Below are 21,177 nucleotides of genomic sequence, written 5' to 3'. Positions count from 1 at the left end.
TGGGGAGCGCCCTGCAGGGAAGGGCCTTTGAGATGCAGCAGGGGACTCCTTTTCCAGGAGGGACCTAGGGCACAGGTGGGCGAGTCCAAGCCGACCTCTTGGCGGCAGCCGGATCTCCATCCACCAGGCTGGAGCAGAGGCGCAGGAAGAGGCCTCCCCCGGCCCTGCCCAGGCTGCCCGGGGAGAGCGGCCCCCGCCGAGGCAAGAGGAAGGAGGCCGGCCACCTCGCCGGGCTGAGAGGCCGAGAAGCTCAGCGGGGCCTGGGGCCCGGGTGGGGGCGGGGCGGGCGGGGCGGGGCGAGCCCGGGCCCCGCCCCCGGCGTCACGGCCTCCCCGAGGGCGTCACCCCCGCCCCGCGCTCCAGGTAGCGGCGGCCGCCGAGCCCGCCGCGGCCCGGGGGCCGGGGCGGGGGCGGGGCGGGGGCGTTCCCGGGCCCCCGCCCCGCGGCCCGCCGCCCGTGATGATGTCACAATCGCGGCGGGCCCCGGCGTTCCCGGGTCGGCTTCGGGCGCCGAGCGGAGCGGGCAGCGGGCTCCTGAGTCATGGACTTCCCCTGGCCCCTCCTCTACCACTCCCACCGCCGCGCCGGGCCCCCCCGCAGGGGCTAGCGCTCGCGCGGCGGCTCCGAGGGGGTGGGGCTGCTGGGAATGGCTGTGCCCCCTTCGGCTCCTCTGCCGTGCTCGCCCTTTTACCTGCGGCGGCAGGCGCCGTGCCCGCAGTGCTCATGGGGCATGGAGGAGAAGGCGGCGGCCAGCGCGGGCTGCCGGGAGCCGCCGGGCGCCCCGAGGGCCGCCGCCGTCCCTTGCTTCGGCATATCCGTGGACCAGGACGACATCCTCCCGGGCGCCCTGCGCCTCATCCAGGAGCTGCGGCCGCATTGGAAGCCCGAGCAAGTTCGGACCAAGGTAGCCGAGCGGGCGCGGGGCCGGGCTGGGGCCCTGTCGGGGCTGGAGCGGGGATGCGTGGACGTCTGTCCGTGCATCCTTCCGGGTGGCGGTCCCACGGGTGCGCAGGGCAGGGTTGCAATGGTGGTTTGGGTGTGTATTTTGCTTCGTCTGTTCTGGCCCCGAAGCAGAGCCAGGCTCCCACCTCCCTCGGCCCCCACACGCCCCCCCCCCGGCCCCCACACCCCCCTCCTCCCGGGGCCCGCGGGCCGCCGGAGGTCCACCTGCCCACCGTCAGCAAGCTGCGCGCGCGGGCCCCACCCCCTGTCGCCGCCCGGAGGAGCGCGCGCGGCCGGCGCTGAAACCTGAGGAGGCAGGAACTTTTAAGGGAGCCCCCCACCTCCACACACACACACATCCCTGCCCCTTCTCCAGCCGGTGGTGGGAGCAAAGTCTCCAGGCTCTGAGCGGTTCCTGCCGGTCCCAGGAGCCACCGCGTGGAATTCCGGCTAGCCCAGGGCCCCCGCGCTGGGTGGAAACCCTCCCCGTCGCCCCAGGCTCAGGCTCAGCACCCCCACACAGGGGGCCTCCCCACCCTCAGCTGGGCACGTTCTCGGGGACACAGGTGTGGGCAGAGCCTCCCACTGAGGAGCCTCAGGCAGACTCCCCAGCTGCTCTGCCTCCTCTGAAGAGGCTTCACCTGCTCACCCTCCCCCGCCAGCCCCTCTGGGAGCTGCGTGCTGAGGAAGGAGTCCTGAGCCCGGCACCTGCAGCTAGTGCTCGAGTGGCCGGGGCTCGGTGCTGCCAGGGCCTTCTGGGTGGGGAAAGGCCGGGTTCCCCGACCCAGTGCGGAGGCTGACAGACACCTCTTGGGAGAAGGATGGGTGGGTAGCATTTTCAAAATAAAAGACCCACTTTGGTTGTAAGACCCACAAGGGATCCAGCAGGTCTGAAGTTAATTCCAGCACTGATTGAACGTGCTACCTGCCAGTCTCTCCCCTCTCTGGGCCTCAGTTTCCCCACCTAGAATTGGTTCAGATGTCCTCTAAAGCCCCTACCAGCTCTGTCACACTGTGCCCTATAAATTCCATGGTTCCTTCCTCCTTGTCACCGTACCCAGAGAGTCTGTTTTCCCCAGCCCATGGCCTACTGTCTCTTCTGGTTTGAAACTCAGAGGCCCTAAGGAGCTCTGACCACCAAAGCCCTCGGCTGGGTGCCAGCCTCCGTACCTCCCACACCTCCGCTGCTGGATGGGGCGTGAGGTGCAGCAGAGAGTCCCCGGCTGGGCAGATGGTGAGAGGCAGCTGGGTCAGAATGTACTTGTCCCGGGCAACTCCTGCTCCTCCCTGGCCACATTCTGGTCCATGGAGGTTTCTTTCAGGGATGGAGAAGTAAGAAGGGGGGAGGGGGCTTCTCCCACCAAGGAGTGTGGAAATTCTTCCACTGCCAAATCCCATCTGCCAGACCCAGGAGAGGTGAGGGTGCCTGAGCCGAGGTTTTGTTCTCGAACTCAGGCTATCCCAAGCACTGAGGAGGGTAGGGCATTCGGAACAGTGCTGAGCTCCTCTTAAGTTAGAGGGCCAAAGAATGGGGGGGTTCTGCGTGGTTGTGCTGGGCATGCAAATGAGCACCCCATGCTGGAGCTGGGGAGCCATGGGGCAAGAGCAGAGACCCTGCCCCACACGCTCTTGTGCTCCCCCTCCCCATGCCAGCGCTTCACTGATGGCATCACCAACAAGCTGGTGGCCTGCTACGTGGAGGAGGACATGCGGGACTGCGTGCTGGTCCGGGTGTACGGGGAGCGTACCGAGCTGCTGGTGGACCGGGAGAATGAGGTCAGGAACTTCCAGCTGCTGCGAGCACATGGCTGTGCCCCCAAACTCTACTGCACCTTCCAGAATGGGCTGTGCTACGAGTACATGAGGGGCATGGCCCTGGGACCCGAGCACATCCGGGAGCCCCGGCTCTTCAGGTGAGAAGGTGGCCTGGGGTACCATTCATTCCTACGATTCCTCAGGCCTTGGCCAGCTTCCTCGGCATAGAGTGGAGTCCATGAATGAGTCATAGGGTCTGTGAACTTTGTTGCGTGAAAAGTAAGTGTGTGTGTGCGTGCGTGCGCGCGCACGTGCATTGCTCTGCAGAGAGGGGCCGTTGCTTTGAATGGATTTTCAGTGTCATCTGCTAGAAGGAGGACCTGCCTCTTAGGGAGGCAAGTGAGAATTTGGTGAACCTGAGACCAAAGGACCTGGTTCCCTAAATGCAGCAGGGCTCCACTTCCTGGCCTCATGCCTCAGCCCTTTTGCCCACCCCATGTCTGACCTGGAAACCTCTCAGAGCCTTGGAAATGAAATCTGAGCCAAATCCCCAGAGCGCCCAGGATTTCCTGCCCCTCCCCTCCTGCCAGGAGCTCAAGCATGCTAGGAGAATGGGCCCTATCCAGGGTGAGCTTGGGTTTAGCAGCCCAGAGAGACACCAGCCCTCCCCCAGCCTGAGCTCCTTCCAGGTTCCCTGACAAATTGGGAGCCCAGGTTTGGGCAGCTGCCAGGCCTTCCTTCCAGAGGCCCACAAGAACCCATGACCCCCTGGGAGCCCCTCCCATTGAATGCCTGGATGTGTAGCACCCAGGAAGTAGACTTAACCTTCAAGCACCGTGGATGGCTCTGTGGGGTCTGAAAGGGGGAGAACTAAAGAGGAGCCCAGAGTGCCTTTCTCTCTTCTAACCGTTCTGGGCAGGGATGTCAGGCAGAATCCCCCACCCCCACCCCTGTGCCGCACCTGCGTGCGGAGCCCTCCGACTATAGCGAGGTCCCAGGCAGGCTGAGGTTGACTCCTGACCCTGGACAGCAGCGCAGGGGTTGGCCTGGGATCCTTGGGATCAATCCCGTCCCACCCAAGGAGAAGGAGCCTTCCAAATACCCCCAAATACCTGAGGAGAAACAACAAAAGCCCATCTAGGGAGTAGACCAAGAAGTTTCTTTGCTTCCTCACCTGTTACCCAGTTAACCCCAAGTAAGTGCACCTGGCCCTATTTGCGGAGAACCCCTAACAGGCCCTCCAGGGACTTAGAAGGGACTCTGAGATGCCTTCCCCCCTAGTACTCCAGAGCACTGCTTCTGGGGCTGGTCAGGCCCTAGGATATTTATGTTGAGCTGTATGTTGTGTGTGTGTGTGTCTGGAGTTAGGGGGACATACAAACCTGTTCAGTGGTCTTCTCAGGCTCCCGCTGAGTGCCCAGCCTAGAGGTGGGAGGTCAGAGGAGGGTGGGGGCCCGGGGAACCGTGGCCTGGCTTCTCCCACGCTACGCTCCTAGCTCTCCTTCAAGTCTTTGTAAATAAGCTCAAATATTGGCAGGTCCTCCCCAGGTCACTCCCAGTCTCCGGCCACCTCTGTGAATATGGTGCTGTTCCTTGTTCTCTCGTGGAAACAGCACTGTCAGGAAGATTGAAGATGGATGTAGGTTCGATAACAACTTTACATTTGGGGGAGAGCCAGAAACTGGGATAGGTGTAGGAGGTAGGCTCTTCCCTGATGATTTTCCAAGGATAGACCATTATCTTTCTCGGGTGAAGGTGGATCTCTGAGGGAAAGGCAAGGAGGAGGCCTTGGGGAGCCACGTCCTCATGTTCCCCTGAACCCCACCTCCCAACCTCTGCCTGCTGAGGCTTTGCAGCATAAAAATGCTGAGTGTTGAGGTTACTTTCATTGCTTTTCCAGACAACAGCCCTATTGATATTCAAGGAAACGCTCTGTTCATGCTCTAGTCAGAATCTTCCTTTGGGAAGGGAAGGCCTGGGTCTCAGGTCTATTTCCCTGCCTCGCCTAAAACCCTGGCGGGTTCCCTCCTGCCCTGGGGCCTCTAGCCTCTGAAAGCACAGCCTTCATCGCTCACCCGCTCACCCTCTCGGTGGCTGCCACACCCCCTGCCCCCTCCACCCTTCAGGAGGTGGGAGCCTGGGGGGCTTCCGGAGGAGACCCTAGACTGCCCTGCTATCCTGTTGGGTGACGGCCTGCCCCTTCCCAGGACCTGGCAAGGGGAGGGGTGTCCCTGGAACAGCTCAGTAACAAGGTTTCAAACAGCCAGTGCCTTTGTTGTCTTTCCCAGTGATTATTATTCGAGCAACAGGCAGAGGCGAAGGAAGCGTGAATGTTGGAGGCTTGGCAGCCGGGCTGGGGGTGGGGCCCCAGCAGGGAGAGCTGCCAGAGGACTGGGGGAGCCCAGCTGGGACGCAGGGCCTCAGACGCTGGGGTCCTTATCAAGGCCCTCCCTCTCTGACCGGTCAGTCCTGCATCCGCCCCCGCCCTCTCCCAGCCCCCTTCCCCACCGCCCCCTCCTTCTCTCCCGGGACCTTGGATAATGTCCACAGGAGGACTTGAAAATAGAACGCTGGTTTGTTTTGCGTCCTTGGCGCCCAGCCGCCAGCATCAGCTCCCTGCCGCAGAGGAAGGGGCTGCCCTGGGCCGGCTGCTTCCCTCCCCACCTTGGCCAGGCTGATAAGAGGCGGGCATTTCTTCCCAGCCTGGCATCACCACCCCCCTGATCCCTCGGTGCCCTGCATTCACCTCCCCCTGAGGGCATGGATCAGAGTCCAAGGAGGGAGGAGGGCCACTGCCCCCATCCCCAGGTGACCCCTCTGTCCTCGGGTTGCTGTGGGTACACGACCTTGGGGTGGGGCAGGGTCACTGACCTGTGGCCGGCGGCCCACTGCTTTGCCTTCCTGCTCCCTGAAGCAGCCCCAGCTCTGGTTCTGGAAAGGTCACTGCTGGGCTAAAGGCCTTACGTCATTTTCATGCCTTCTGCTAAGACCTTCCTGCTGCAGGAGCGAGAATCCCTAAAAGAGCTGTCCCACACTCAGCCCTCTGACTGGCCCGCAGTCCTCACCCTGTAGGACCCCTTTCTGGTCAGGAGGGGCTGAGCTGGGACGGGCCTGCATCACACTGATGCTCTACTCTTCTGTTTTCTGTTTAGGCTCATCGCCTTAGAAATGGCAAAGATTCACACCATCCACGCCAACGGCAGCCTACCCAAGCCCACCCTGTGGCACAAGATGCACAATTACTTCACCCTTGTGAAGAATGAGATCAACCCCAGGTACAAAGATCTGGGAGGGTTCAAAGCTGCCATGGTCTCTGCCGCCTTCATGTTATCCCGCCTCCATTCTTTGGGCTCTGTCCCCCACCCCACCCAGAGGCTGAGGGGCTCCAGTCCTGACTGCTGAGTCTCTGTCTCCAAGCAGAGTTGGGCCGATCGACTGAATCTCAGGAACTTAGATCCACAGCTTTAAGCCTATGTGCTTATTTCACTTTGAGTCTTCTGGTTGTGGTAGAGACGAGGGTTGGGGACTGCGTCTCCCCCTTTACTTAAAGGAGACCGAGGCTCAGAGACTAAGCTTTACCCAGTGTTGGGGGCTCATCAGAGGCAGGGTCCTGTTTCCTAGCCCAGGGCCCTTTCTACCTAAGCTGCTTTCTGAGCAACCAGAAGGGAGAGCCTGGCCTCTGAGAATGGGGTGAGGCCGAGTTCAGTCAGTCAGAACTCAGCTTGTCAGTTGACAAGCCCTTGGGACATCAAGACTCCTGCTACTTGCCTAGACGCCTCTCGTCCGCACATGCCCCTGGGGACCCTGCTCCTCACCTTGTTCACACTGACAGCTTACAGTTTCCTCACTGGCACTCCACCCATCCTGACAGTGCCTTTCCCCAGGGAAGCCGGGGCTCCCAGACAGCTAGGCTCTCTGGCCAGCAACCTGAGAGTCCTTCTGGCCTTCAGCTGCCTGGCTCCCCAGCATAGCATTGAGTGCTGGAGGAGGCATAGAGAGTTGGAGAGAAGAGTGGGTCACCCCTGCCCCCTCCAGGGGAAGGCAGTAGTGAGTCTCTGATCCCTCCATGTTCCCTGCTGGGTTGAACATCTCCCTTGTTCCAAAGGTTCATGGGAGTAGGGTATCTCCTTCCCTCCTCTAAGATGACAATAATTAACTCTATCTCAATCGTGTATGTCTGTCTGTCTGTCTCTCTCTCTCACACACACACACACACACGCACGCGTGACTTTATCTGGATCCTCCCACTTAATGATTATCAAGCACTGCTTTAGGACTATTTGTCCAGGATGCCCCACATTCAGACCTTCGATGCCAAATGTTATCTCTGGGACAAGGACTGCCTATCGCTTAGGGCTAAAACAACACATGGAGAGCAGGACCCTGGGGTGTCTGAGTCAACAGGACCCTCTGATCGTGCAGCCCACCACTTTCATTTGGTAGATGGAAAAACTGAGGCCTGGAGAGGGGGTGGGACTTGCCCAAGGTCAGTGGCAGCTCGAGGGCTAGAGTCCAGACCTGCTGCTCAGGCATGACCCTTGCTACTTTAGCTTCCTTTGTACTGTCACTGTGTAACCTTCAGGGGTGACCTTGTTGGGAGCGGAGTGGTCCCTGGAGAAGAGCTGACCGACTACCTTTGCTCTTGTCATACATTTGACCTTGACAAATCAAGTTGTTTAACTTCTCGGAGCCTCTTTAGGGGACGGTGCCCGCCCTAAACTGCCTAACCTGCCCCAAGCGGGGCTGTGATGAGCAGTCACCTGGATGAGATGAAACTCTTGAGCTCTAGTCGCAGTCTAATAACCCTGATTTAGTCAATCCTGCATTTCACAAACATCAACTGTGATTTAAAACAATGAAAAATACGGACGTGACATTGGCCCTGCCCTCAAGGAGCTTAGGAACCATCTGGGTAAATAGGACCTGCCCGTGCGAAGCGACAAAAGAAGGCAGGGCGTGTAATGCATGTGGCGGTGAGAGAACCAGGGCCAGTCTTCCTGGCAGAGGTAGAGGGGCAGAGCTGGGAAGGGAGGCCGCTCAGGCTGGCGGAGACGGTGTGAACACACTTGGCTCATGGTGGCCAGTGGATGAGGGTGGCCGGAGCGGGCCTTCAGGAGCGATTGGGAAGGGCTGTGGGAAGTGGGTTGGAGCTAGACCGGAAGGACCCTTCCAAGTCAGGTTAAGGAGCCAACATTTCATTTAGCAGTCATTGTGGAGGCCTCTGAGCCAGGGACCATGACTGTGGTTTAGGGAGAAAGCTCTCTGGCATTGTAAAGGACAGAATCAGGTGCCATTTGGGGAAGTGGGGGTAGGGATTGGAGGTAGGGCGACCAGCTCAGGGAGTGTTGTAACTGAATGGGCAGGATCCACGGGCAGCTTCATGGTGGTGGTGGTGGATGGAGTGGGGGGGACGGAGAGTGGGGGATGCATCAGGCACCCTGTGGAAATAGATTTTGGTGGCCTTGGTGTTTGGTTGGGCATAGAGGGTGGGGGGTGATCGCTGCTTTGGGGGCATCAGGAGGAGATGGGGATGGGTTGAGTGGTATAAGGGCAGAGGTGATGAGCCGGGAAGCTCCAACACTCAGTCCACTGTGGGAGAAGGTACTTCCCTCCACCCAGATCCAGCGAGCTGAGTGGGTATTTGGCAGGCAGGCAGAAGTGTCTTCATCAGGAGGAACCCCCAGGTTTCCCGGGGGGGGGGTGGCCAGCCCCCGCAACCCCCCCGCTGCCTCTAAGGGACAGAGGGTAGGAGGAGCAGGCCGCCTGGGGTGTGACAGCTTCTATGACGCGGTGGTGGCCACTCTTCTGCCAACCGCACAGCCCTGAGAAAGTCTAGTGGGCTCAGGGCTGAAGGTAGCGAAGCTGGCGGGGTTTCAAGTGCTCAGGGGAGGGAGGCTGCCCAGGGAGATAGAAGGCCTGGACCGCTCCCACAGTAACCATCTGTGTGGCCTTGGGGTGGGTAAGGTGGGGGTCAGGGCCTGGGCAGCAGGTATCTTAGATGTCAAAGGCATGTTTTTCAGGCTGAGACCAGAGCAAACCAAAGGAGCCCTCCTAATTCTTATCTTTAGATGGTCTTAGACCAAGAAAAGAAAAAAAAAATCTTGAAAGGTATCTTCTTAAGGAGAGCCAAGACTGAAATGCGTTTATGCAGACCGGTCGACAGAGATAAACTCCAGTGAGGCTAAAGGAAGCCCCCCCTCCCCCCAGATCACCCCCCTTGTTAGACTCTCCCCAGTTCAGAGTGGCCTGTGCAGAGCCTCTGAGGGGCACCGAGGCCCTCACAGTTAGGAGGTTCCGCTTGATTTTGCATCCATGAACAGGCTGAGGACTGCTTCCCTTGGGTGAGGGGGAAGAGGGTCCAGCTGTGCAAGAAACATCTGGTAGCTGGAACGCCTCTGCCCTCTTCCTTGAGCCTCCATTTCCCCAAAGACTTGCACTAGAGGCCTAAGATCCTCTCTAGCTTTGACCTTCTCAAAGCCTGGGAGGGAGCCTGCCGCTCATCCTTTCCCAGGGGGAGAGGGGGATGCCTTAGTTGCCGAACGCTCTTTGCCATGTTTTGGCCTCTGGGCTGCGTGAGGGGCTGACGGGGCATCCTTTGGGAGGGTTGGGAGGACGGATCTCACGCTCATCCTCCTGCATGTACTCTGGCTGCCCCGGATAAGAAAGCAAACAGGAGCTACATGGAGACAGAACAGGAGATAAAACCCCAGCCTCCTCCCCTCCACCCATTGGTGGTTCTGGGGTTTTAAGGGCTGTGCTAACTATTTGGCTTTTCAGTGTACACAGTCCTGTGTGCTTCCTGGGGACCAAAGTTCAGAGCATCCCAGCACAGCGTGCCCTCACCAACTTCCACATGGCCTCTGCTACCAGCACCGATTGACCCATCCATTCATTCACTCCTCAACATGGGTTTCTTTCAGCAGCAAGGCCTTAGGTGCTGCGGGATGGGGCAGGGCAGAAAGAGGGCTGGCCTTTGTCATCTGTGTTCCTGCCTGCAAGTTGCCCACGCACGCGTGGTCTGGGACAAGGACACACATGCTCCTCGTTCAGGGTGGAGGAGACAAGTCACGAGGGAGCTTCAGAGCAAATGCTTGATTGAAAGGCCCTAATATTCCTTGGTCTTGTAGGAGTGAGCCCAAAAAGCAGTTTGTTTGCTTTCTTAAGTGGGCCTGAGTGGTCTCTCTGTGAGATGAGAAGTTAGGCTTTATGAGCTCCCTGGTCCTTTCCACCTGAGACACCAGCTGCTAGAAGGGGAGGGGGACGAGCCAGGAGTGTCCGCGCCCTCTGCAGGGCACTGTGATGCCTCCCCCAGACAGTCTTGGAGCACACCTCCTTGCAGGCATCTTCCCCAGCACCCTGAAAGCGGGTCTGTTCACAGCCCTCCCCTCTGCCCTTGTTCCCCCCTCCTGTCCTCTCTCTGTGCCTCCTTCCTTACCTTCCTCCCCCTTTCGTGAAGTAGCAGGGATGCCATTGGATCGGGGACATACAAGCTTTGCAAAATGCTTTTACGCCCGTGTTTTAATAAGCTGCTTAGAGTGACTGCAGGAAGTCAGGAGATCAGGACACCTTAGCGCCAGAGGACAAAAGTGAGGGTCTGAAGGGTGGGCCCTTTGTCCAGGGGTCCTCTGCAGGAACAGGTGGTGACAGGGCCAGAGCTCAGGGCTCCAGAGGCCCAGTGGCAGCCTGTCTTACTGTTAGCCTCCATTCTGGCCGCTGCCCAGCCTTTCCGCAGATGTCCCCCAGGTGGAGGTGTTGGAACAGGAGCTGGCCTGGCTGAAGGAGCACCTGTCCCAGTTGGACTCCCCTGTGGTCTTCTGTCACAATGACCTGCTCTGCAAGAACATTATCTACGACAGCACCAAAGGTACGGCTTCCCGGGCTCTGGCTGGGCCGCAGCTGGGCCGGGCCTGAGTGATCAGCTGCCTTCCGGGTGCCGGTCCTCAGACTGGCCCTTGAACAAGCAAAACGCGACCTTCCAGTTTAGATCTCAAGTTAATTTAAGAGAGAAAGAGAGGGGCACCTGGGTGACTCAGTCGTTAAGCGTCTGCCTTCGGCTCAGGTCATGGTCCCAGGGTCCTGGGATCGAGCCCCACATCGGGCTTTCTGCTCCGCGGGAAGCCTGCTTCTCCCTCTCCCACTCCCCCCGCTTGTGTTCCCTCTCTCGCTGTGTCTCTCTCTGTCAAATAAATAAATAAAATCTTTAAAAAAAAAAGAGAGAAAGGGAAAAGGAAATAAAATTCCACTTAGAAAAACCTATGCCCAGAAAGAACTCAAAACTGGTTTGTGGAGGTCCTTGATGTGAGGCCACCTGACCCATTCCCCGCCGACAACATTTTGGGCTTCTGAGGGCATCTGGGGTGGCCCAGGCCCTCCTAGAGACAGAACCTTCCTGTGTGCCTAATGAGAGCTCCAGCCCCAGGGAGCCCTGGCCTTTATTTCTGGTCCTCGGCCATGCTGAGGACAGACATCTGTAGATGAGCGGAGCTTGAGCATCCACCTGTGTGAGGGACAGCCGGAGGGCAGATGGACAAAAGAACAGTGTCGAAGGCGGCCACTGGGGAGGGTGGGGGCTGGGTTGCCACCAGAGGCCAGCCAGAGTCCGTGCATGCATTCCGGAGGTCTGTGGGGACTTGACCAGGCCATTCCCCTATCTCCGGGGACCGACCCTCATCCCTCTCTCCTGCCTCGCAGGTCACGTAAGGTTCATTGACTATGAGTACGCCGGCTACAACTACCAGGCCTTTGACATTGGCAACCATTTCAATGAGTTTGCAGGTGAGAAGGGTATTGCTATTTGGTCTTTGTTCAAGATACTTTCCTTGTGATGGATGGCCAGGTCCAGGATGAGGATGAGAGGGGGTTCTGGCCTCGCTGGGTAGAGACCTGACAGCCCCTGGCCTCCACAATCTCACGACTCATGGAGGAAGGCACAGCCTGCCTTGAGGGAGCGCCAAGTCTCATGGGGGAGGCCGGACCCACACACACAGAGCCGACCCCTGCTAGCCCATCTGGCAGTTTGGTACAAATCAGGAGAATGTGCCCTCCGTAGGACCCCTAAGGACACTGGGCTTGGCATGTGAGTTAGAAAAAGATCCCGGGGTGCCTGGCTGGCTCAGTTGGTGGAGCGTGCGGCTCTTGATCTTGGGGCTGTGAGTTCAAGCCCCACATCGGCTGATTACCTTAGAAAATTAAAAAATCTTAAGAAAAAGCCCCCTTCCCCTGGGCAGAGGTAGCTTCTGCCTGCCCCTTCACCCAGGCTGCCTTCTCCCAGCATCAGCTGCACGATCGTGAGTAAGGGTCTTGCATGCAGAGAAGGAGCAGAACGAGCTGGTGGCCTGATGAGAATCATCTAGGAGGAATTTGTGAAAAGCATATACTCTGCAACTGGACTGTCCAAGTTCAAATCCTGGCTTTGTAACTTACTAGCTGTGTGACCCTTGGGCTGGTCACTTAGCTTCTCTAGGCCTCTGGAAAGTGGAGATATTAATAGTACCTACTTCTTCCCATCAACGTGAGACACACACACACACACACACACACACACACACACACACACACACACGTGTAGCACATGCTAAGCCTCATGCTGGTGTTTGCTGGTACTAGGCAGGGAAGCCTGCCGGTAGCTAAGGGAGACCAGCGCTGGAGCGGATGGGGTTGGATGAGGGCTGTTTTGTTGCGCTAGCCAGCTCAGCAAAGGCCCAGGATCTACAATAGAATCATTTGTGTGAGGAAGCTGGGCAGGTTTTTCCAGCTTGAGGGCTTCATTGTTAAACAATTTGATGGGACCAGAGAGGCAACCCATGGATGGAGCTGGACCCTGGGGCTGGAGGGACATCATCCGACTGGCAGTGTGGGGTGCTCAGCGTGACAGGGCCAGCCCCTGGGGTGCAGGACAGGTGAGACACACCCAGGCCAGCTCCAAAACTGCCACCTGGCCCAGCCTCGGCCACTCCCCAGCCCAAGCCTGGCCAGTTGTGTCCCTTCAAGAACCCCAGGTGATCAGGTCTGGCAAGCGCTCATTGCACCTGAAGGTATGACTTCCCAGGGTGGCCAGCAGCTGCATCTAGGCACCCATAGGACGGTGGGGCCTCAGCTAGGCAGAGCCATGATGCTGTGGGGTGTGGCACCGAGCAGAGGCCCTGGGCCTCTGAGCGCGCAGCTGCCAGACCCGCTGGCCTTTCCAGAAGGGATCATTCTGAAGCATTTTAAGCCCTCCTCACCCACCACATAGAGCAAGGTCCAGCTGGAATTTCTCCAAAGAGGCAGATTGCATCCTGCTCCCAGGTTGCGAAGGAAGGAGGAAGGCAGCGAAGGAGATTGGGAACTGGGGAGGGAGAACGCCTGGGTTCTCGGGAGCAGGGAGACCCCGTTCTGAGAGGCAGGGGTAAGAGTTCTAACCGTGACCTCACCTCTACCTGGCTGACCGGGAGCGAGCTTCTGCTCTCTGGGCCTGAGTTTCTACACCTGCACCAGGGGATTCTTTCCCAGCCATCCTCTTGGGGCCCCAGGAGACTGTTTCTCCAGGAGTATGAGGGAAGCTTGGGAAGGACATGGAGGAAAGGAGAGGGAGGAAGAGACCATGGGCAAGGTGGCCAGGTCCTGGTCCTGTCTTAAGTGAACTACGACTCTCCATCCCAGCTCAAAGGCAAGCCGCTGCCACAGGGCCCGGGATGTGGCTGGTGCGCATTGGGCTGGCAGCTCAAGGACTCAAGGAAGGGCAGGACCAGAAGGAATCGAAGCCACCCGGTCCAGGGGTTCCAAGCCTGGCTGCATTTCCGAATCATCTGGAGAATTGGACAGGGGGCTAGAGGTGCCTGGGAACCTGTTTTTAGCAAGCTCTGCAGGCGAGGTTTTGAAGGAGCCAGCTCAACACTGGTCCAGGAGGCAGAGTCGGAGACCCCACGCTTCTAAATGAGAGACTCCAGGCAGTGGGAGGGAAGGCCTTATGCAGGGCTCACTGGTCAGCATCCCACCAAAGGGGAGGCCCCTGACATGGTGCTGTGATGGAGCACCTCCTGTGGGCCGTAGTTCCTATAAAGGGCACGGGGGTACAGTGATGCCGTCTTAGGGGTCCCTGTCACACCCAAGACCATGCCTCGCCCTACAACCAGTCTGCCTCTGTGCTTTCCTCCAGCCCACGGAAAGCAGCGCCCCCAGCTCCACACATAGGGTAAGTTTGGTGGGCAGGAGGCTGTATTCCTAGGCACAGCCCGGCAGGATGTACGTGGAGGTTTTGAGGGGAGCGGGGAACCCCCGATGAGCAGGAGGAGCCCCCTCCCCAGGTGGGCCCACCTCCCAGCAACTGCCCTGTGACTGCTTCCCATCAGGTGTGAACGAGGTGGATTACTGCCGGTACCCGGGCCGGGACACCCAGCTTCGGTGGTTGCGCTATTACCTGCAGGCACAGAAGGGCATGGCCGTGACCCCCAGGGAGGTGGAGAGGCTCTATGTGCAAGTCAACAAGTTTGCCCTGGTAAGTCGGGGCCAGGAGGGGCCCACCCCAGCTCCTCTGCTCCCACAGCCCAGGGTGGAGGAAGCAGAGGCCGGGGTGAGGGGTGAGGTCCTGGGACCCCAGGACCCGAGGTGAGGTCTGGGAAGAGCCCTCTTGGGCATCCCCAGAATACTGAGATGCCCTGTTGCCTGCTTTTCCCTACCCTGTCAAGTCTCTTTCTCCTTTCTAGGAAAAGATTTCCAAGAAAGAGCCCAGCTTCCTGTTTTAGCAGTTCTCTCATTTGGACAAGCAGTTCTCTCTAGCATCTAACTTTAGCCTTTCATGCTGCAGTTAAACGCTTTTTTTTTTTTTTTAAAGCCTTTGGAGGAGATAAAGAATGTCAGTTCTAATCCTCCTTGTTAGCTACCTTCACTGACTCAACTCCATGTAAGCCTCTCCCATCAGGCTCTTCCTGCTCAAGTTACTGAGCTGTCAGTTCTTGATTTTGAGTGCCATTTACCCAGGGTACCCGGTTCATGCCCGGTCTCCTCCAGTGTGTGTCCAGGGGCTTGCTAACTAGTCTTACTAATGTCAGGCACGTAGAAGCAAGAAGACAAGTCCACTGCCCTGGATTTCACAATACATCATGGAGCTTAAGTAGAATCTTTACTTACGTGTCATTTTGGATTACCTCTCCTGGTTTCCTCATTGGCACAAAACCGATTCTCCATCAGGTTCTTCCCCTTAGCTGTTCCACTTATGCCTTCCTCTTGCTAAAGGTTTCCATGTAATCATTGACATGTGGCTAATTGATCTATGCCCCTTGAAATCCTGAAAAGTGGGGGGAGGTGCTATGCAGCCAACCCCAGGGCGAGCGGGATGTGGGTGGGGGGGCCCTGGCCTGGGATAGTCACGATGTCACTGCTGTTTGCCCACGGACAGCTGAGAGCAGGCTCTGGTTTCTTGAGCCTGGGGGGGGTGGTCTGGCCCCGAGGGCGCCTCTGGCCAGAGGGAGAGCAGCTGAAGGCTTAGTCAAAGCCCAGACTCAGGGCTTCTTGCTCCCACATCTATACTCCTTTCTCAGCCCAACCCATTTCTGGACAGAAGAGGGAAAAGGGGTGGAGGAGGTCAGTTAAGGGGCTCCTCCTGATGACCGTGGGACTGGGCCTGTGCTCTGGGGCAGGGGTTCATCTCATCCTGGTACCTTGGCCTTGAAGATCCCCGGAGATTCCCCTGGGCAGGGGAGAAGCCAGGGATGGAGCTATGCTCAGGCTGGGGAACAAGCTGAAAGTTCTAGAACCATTACGCTGACCCCTACTGGGGCAGGTAGAACTCTGCCTTTTTCTCAAGGGAGTGAAGCCCCCAAATGCAGTCCAGTGACTTGACCTCCAGAATTCCCCTGACTTGTGCCAGGGAGACCCCATCATGTCTCGGCCAGTGTCCTAGTTCTGTGTCTTCCAGGGTGACCGTTTCCTCTAGCTCCATGGGGTTCATGACAGGCATGAGTGGTTGCCTTGCTGACTCATTTTGTTCCCTGTCCAGGCATCTCACTTCTTCTGGGCACTCTGGGCCCTCATCCAGAGCCAGTTCTCCACCATCGACTTTGATTTCCTCAGGTGAGTACAGGGGGCGAGTTGGGGTGGTGGGGAGGGGGGAAAGGAGTAGCTTGAGCCAAGGGTGTGGGGGCAAAGGACAGCCCAGGGAGAACATCCAAAGTCCCTTCCTCTGCTCTGCTAACTTGTCCCCATTCCAGCCACCTCGTATCCAGGGGAGTCACCACTCTAGGGGAAACATTTGAGCCCAGAGCACCACTCTGAAAGTAGTCAAAAGTTCTTGAACCCTCCCCTTGTGCCTCGTAGGAGATTCGCTTTCCCTCCTCCATCTTACGACCTAGGCCATTGCTCTTAGCCACAGAGCCTGGTGGTGAAAAACCTGTTCATTTTATAGCAGAGAGGACAGAGTTCTTCCAGAGAGCAAAAGTGACTCCCTGAGGTCACTCAGGTGGTTGAGCGCTTACCAGGTGCAATATTGGGCCCGGCTCCTCCTCCAGTGAGGTACTAGGGTCTGCCCCGAGACCGTACCGGATTCCGGACTCCTGGCTCCATCATCAAGTACACGTGTCCTTAAGGACCAGGAATCGTTTTGTCTAGTGTTTCTCCATACTGGTCTAGTCTTCTTGCCCTGTCCCCCTTCCTCAGCTGGAAAGGAGTCACTACCCTGACTTCACAGTGTTCACAGCGACTGGAGAGATCCAAGTCAAAGGCACAGTGAGATCTCACTCACACCTAGGATGGCTATTAGCAGATAAACAGAAAACAAGGGTTGGGAAGGATGTAGAAAATCAGAACCCTTGGACGCCACTGGTGGGAACGTAAAATGGCGCAGCTGCTGGGGAAAACAATACCGTGCTTCCTCAAATAGTTAAAAATAGTTAAAAATAGAATTCCTGGGCGATCCAGTATTCTTGCCGCTGCGTGTGTAGCCAGAGTTGAAAGCAGGGGGTCAGAGAGCTATTTGCACACCCATGTTGATAGCATTATTCACACCAGCCAAGAGGCGGAGCAACCCCATGTCCATGGATGGCTGAATGGGGAAACAAAGTGTGGTCTACACACGATGGAATATTACTCAGCTTTTTAAAGAGAGGAAGCCATGTCACATGCTACAACATACGAACTCTGAGGACGGGCTAAGTAAAGAAGCCAGTCACAGAAAGACCAATACTGTAGGATTCCACTTACATAACTAAATTAGTCAAGTTCATAGAAACAGAGTAGGGGGGCACCTGACTGGCTCAGTCAGTAGAGCATACGACTCTTGACCTTGGGCTCATGAATTTGAGCCCCACATGTGGTGTGTTTACTTAAATTTTTTTTTTAAAGAAGACAACAGTAGAGTGGTTTTTGCCAAGCCTGCACTGTGGGGAGGGAGATACTGGAAATTGCTGTTTAATGGGTACAGAGTTTCAGTTTTGCTAACTGAAAAAGTCTTGGAGAGCTTTAAAGGGATTTAAAGAACACAACAACAAAAAAAGCATTTGGGGAAGGGATGCTCCAGTCCAATCTAAGGAGAAAAATAAAGTTAAAAAAACAAACCTCTGCCTGCCCTGGGGTTGAGCTGGTGAGACTTGCTCACGGTGAGAGTCCCCCGGGTCGGGCCCACCTGGCTTTCCTTCTCAGCCGGGCTCCTGTTCTCGTCCTCCGGCAGGTACGCAGTGATCCGATTCCACCAGTACTTCAAGGTGAAGCCTCAAGTGTCAGCCTTGGAGATGCCAAAGTGACCAGCTTCCCCATCTCTCCCTTACCCATCTGCCCGGCCAGACCTGTTCTCCAGGGCTCTGTCCTGCTCTGGGGGCCACACACTTGGACAAGGTGGGAGAGGGGACAGGTGGGTGTCCAGGAAGAAGGCTCCACCCCTGCCGCCAGCCCCCAGTGGATGCTGCTGGAGACCACATGCTTTGTTTGGAGGGGCTGATAGGACCCAGCTCTGGGGGGTCCCCTTCACCTTGCCAGACTTGGGGGGAGGGGGCTGGGGGGCTTGGGGAAGTGCCTGTAGTCAGCCAGGGCCTGGACCACAACCACCCCTGGGAAGCCCAGTATTCCTGGCCTCAGGCCAGGCTGGAATCGGGGCTGCCTTAGATGTGTCTTTGACCTTCCTGGCTTGGGGAAAGGGGGCGGTGGGAGGGCTCCTTTCTACCTCCAGTGCCCTGAGCCTCCAGCCCATCTCCCCCTGCATGCCTCACGTGGGAGGTGCTGATGAACCCAAACCAGCATCATGCCAACTCTGACAGATGGATGTACATATCTTGGGGGGGATGGTCTAGAACTGGGTTTAACGGCTCCCCCCAAAGCCGCCTCATCTGAGATCCCTCCCTTTCTCCAAGCCAGATCCAATCAAACCACCCCTTCCCAGACCTCTGCTCCAGGACCTGTGCTCCTTCTACTCCCGTGCCCTTTTTGCTCTGTGCTTGTGTTCTGTCTCTCTGCCACCTGCTGGGAGGGAAGGCAAGGGGGTGGTGCCCTCCTGGGCCTCCAGAGCCCAGCTCTGCTTCGTGCTTGGCCGGAGGGGGACGGAACCCAGGGGGGGTGGCCAACAGCAGCCAGCAGCTTCCTGCCTCGTTCCCTGCCCTGCCCTCCAGGGCCTCAGTTCTAAGGATTTGTCTCCCCCTCTCCACCTTCTGTCCTGAAGTTGACCCAAGCACTTCCCACTAGGAAATGAGTAGTGGGAGTCAAGGGGCCGGGGCTAGGGACTCCGGGGCTCACCGGGCATCCAAGAGCCTGGGTAGGATGGGTCGTGAAGGTGCTGAGCTCATGGCCCCGGACTCTCAATGGCCTCCACCTCCTCTCCGCCCTCACAGCCTCCTGGCTCTGGCCCAAAAAAAGTGATTCATTTGTAAATTATCATGGTTTTCTGCATTAAAATGGCCATTTCTGGACCACTCTGTGTCTGAGTGCCTACAGTGAGGATTTGCCTTTGACATAGAGGGGATGATGGATTAGTTCTCCCGCAGTGGGGTGGGGGGTGGGGGGCTGCTGCAGCCCGTGCCTCCAGGGGTCCCTGAGGCTGCACGCTTCCTACCCCACCCTCCGTGCACCTGGCTCGCAAGGCCTGGGCTCCTGGTTTGGGATAGGTCTGGACTGGACTAGTGCCTTCACCACTCCTGCCTTTGACCGTCTTGCTAGAATAAGGGGAGCCCAGGAGGACACTGCTACTGGGGAAGGGAGCTAGGCTGGGGCCTCACCAGGCGGGAAACCGGTGAGACCCTGCGGGGACGCACTCAGGACCTTCTTCCTGGGCCGGTTTTGGCTCCTAGCCGCTGAGGGGGCGGGGGTGCTGCTCTGCTGGAGAGCAGGCAACGGTGATTTCTGGAATGAATCGGTTACTCTCTCAGATGGCCAGAGGGAAGGGAGAGCAGAAGCTCAGAGGAGAGCCGGGGTACCCCTCTCGGCAGCCCAGGCTGCTGAGGCAGCGCTGCCTCCAGGGCCCCCCGGAAGGTGCCCAGGGCCCCCCGGAAGGTGCCCGGTGCCCTGAAGAGCGGGGAGAGCAGTGGCTGCCTGCCAGGTAGACTCTGGCTGTTTGGCTTTTGCCGGCAAAAGTACCGGCTGCCATGGAAACTGCTGGAGCAGAGCTAGCCCCCGCAGCTGGGGCCTTCAAGGTCATGGTGATCCAGTGTGGCCAGGGCCCTCAGGGGTAGCCGTACCAAGCCCAGGAAGGGTACGGGAGAGGACGTGGGGGAAAAGGTGGGCCCCGGCCTAGGGACAGTGCTGGGGCTGGGCAGGCAGGGCCCCTCAGGGGTACCATGGGGTCAGGTGCTCGTGGGCAGGGCCTTCTTGTGGACTAAAGGGCAGTGCCCACCCTGCTTGTTCCTCTCAGATCCACCTCTGGAGCTGAGGGGAGAAATAACCACTGGGAAGGCAGCTTCGTTTCCAGCCTCCTGGGGCCTTGATGTCACAGCGTTGGAGACGGTGTTGCAGTGGTGAGCAGGGAATGGCTGGGACAGGGCCCCCCAGGTACCATCCTGTGCCCCTACGGCCCCGGCCACCACCTACACCAAAGGAGTGAACCTGCAGGCACCATCCCACTGCCTTTGAGAAAACATCCTCATTCCTCCAGTGCTTCCGGAGAGGGGGCAGGTGGGGGCAGGGGTGGGGGGGGGTAGTTTAGGAGGCCCCTCCCCCTCAAAGCCTGGAGTCCTGTCTCTCCTTTCACTGCCACCCGAGACTAACCAGCACCCCTGCCCCCCTGGTTCCAAGCACCAGGCCTTGGCAACTCCCGGGGGCGCTGGGCTCTACTCTCGCAGACCTTTGCTGGACACACAGCAGGAGCTCTGGGCAAAGCACACCAGGGCAGAGGTTGATCTCGGCTGGGCTCTGACCCTCGGCCTGTGCCTCCTGCAAAGAGAGGGCAGAGAAGGCCCCAGCCTTCTGGTAATGACCAGGACCTTCTGTTCCTGGCCTCACTGCCTACCTGACCCTATCCTGCCTCTCCTGGGACAGGAGGGATCGGGCTCCAGGGTACCAACCAGAGGTCCTCGTGGAGGGCACTGTCCATCTTAAAAGCATGCAGGGCATGTGATTCCATCCCAGCAGCTGGAATGAGGGCAGGACAAGGGTTCCTAGAGTGGGAGGACGACAGTATTGGCCCCAGGCTCCCCTGAAGCCACAGAGGACCTGGGAATAGGGAAGTGAGAAGAACTCAGGACTGGCAGGGAATGAGGGTGAGCCTGGCTGGGAGGGTCCTGACAGACTGCCCTGATTTGGTTAAGAACACAGTGCGGGAGGTAGTGGAGTCTGAAGGGTGGGAGGACAGTGCCAAGTTAAAATGAGCAATTCTCCCCACGACCACTAGAGGGCAGGCGCCGCAGTCAGCCATGCTCCTCAAGGACCACCTGGGTCTTTTCCTGGGGGACCAGGGAGGCTGGGCTGTATTTGTACCCTGCCTGAGATAAGATGAGGAGGCCTAAAGCTCTGGGAAGAACCCGCAAAGGCCAGCAGCCAAAATGCCAGGACCTAATTCCTGGGGGGGGAGGAGGGTCTTCACTCCCCAGTTAGAGGCCCTGGAATGAACCACACCTAACTTCTCTCACCCCCACCCTCTCCTATCTCCTTGGTTGTGAACACACGACCTCTATTAATCCAACCCAAGTCTCACTCTTCCACTAGAATTACCCTTCAGCTTTGCTGCCCCCATTCCATACAATGGGATTAATATTTGATAAGAGTTGGTCCTTTTGTTGATCACTGTTAAAAGGGCTGATGACAAACTAAAACTTAAGTCTAAGGGGCTATTTCTCTTAGTGTGGTACGCCTTTGAAATCCTCATTCAAAACAAAGGTCATCGAGCCCTGAAGCACATCGTTAGCGACCTTGCTTCATTACTCAGTAGCCTGGAGGGCTCCTAAATGGGCTCAGGGCACCCATGGGAGTCCTTTCCTGGGAGGAGGGTCCACCACTTTCCTTAGGTATTCACTGGGCTCCTATCTCCAAAAGGAGATAAGAACTAAGGTGAAGGCTTAACCTCCGTGTTTTCAGAGGACGAAGCCCAGA

General features: G+C 57.9%; 1 protein-coding gene across 2 annotated transcripts; it reads left to right on the top strand.

Moving 5' to 3' along the window:
- The first annotated feature begins 454 nt into the window (after positions 1 to 454).
- On the top strand, positions 455 to 18,566 carry ETNK2 (ethanolamine kinase 2). 2 transcript variants are annotated; one of them, XM_036079528.2, is made up of 8 exons: positions 455 to 904; positions 2,596 to 2,855; positions 5,850 to 5,972; positions 10,419 to 10,561; positions 11,389 to 11,472; positions 14,028 to 14,173; positions 15,674 to 15,747; positions 17,339 to 18,566. In XM_036079528.2, exons 1-8 carry the CDS (start codon positions 647 to 649, stop codon positions 17,409 to 17,411), a joined length of 1,161 nt encoding a protein of 386 aa, XP_035935421.1. In that variant the 5' UTR covers positions 455 to 646; the 3' UTR covers positions 17,412 to 18,566. The 2 variants fall into 2 exon arrangements, with proteins under 2 accessions (XP_035935421.1, XP_077934414.1); XM_078078288.1 differs by lacking the exons at positions 455 to 904; positions 2,596 to 2,855 and adding an exon at positions 5,015 to 5,159.
- The last annotated feature ends 2,611 nt before the right edge of the window (positions 18,567 to 21,177 follow it).

Source organism: Halichoerus grypus, chromosome 7 (genome assembly GCF_964656455.1).
Source record: "Halichoerus grypus chromosome 7, mHalGry1.hap1.1, whole genome shotgun sequence".
NCBI lineage: Eukaryota > Metazoa > Chordata > Mammalia > Carnivora > Phocidae > Halichoerus > Halichoerus grypus.
Note: the sequence above shows the minus strand (reverse complement) of the source record. Positions and strands in the feature narration are given on the sequence as shown.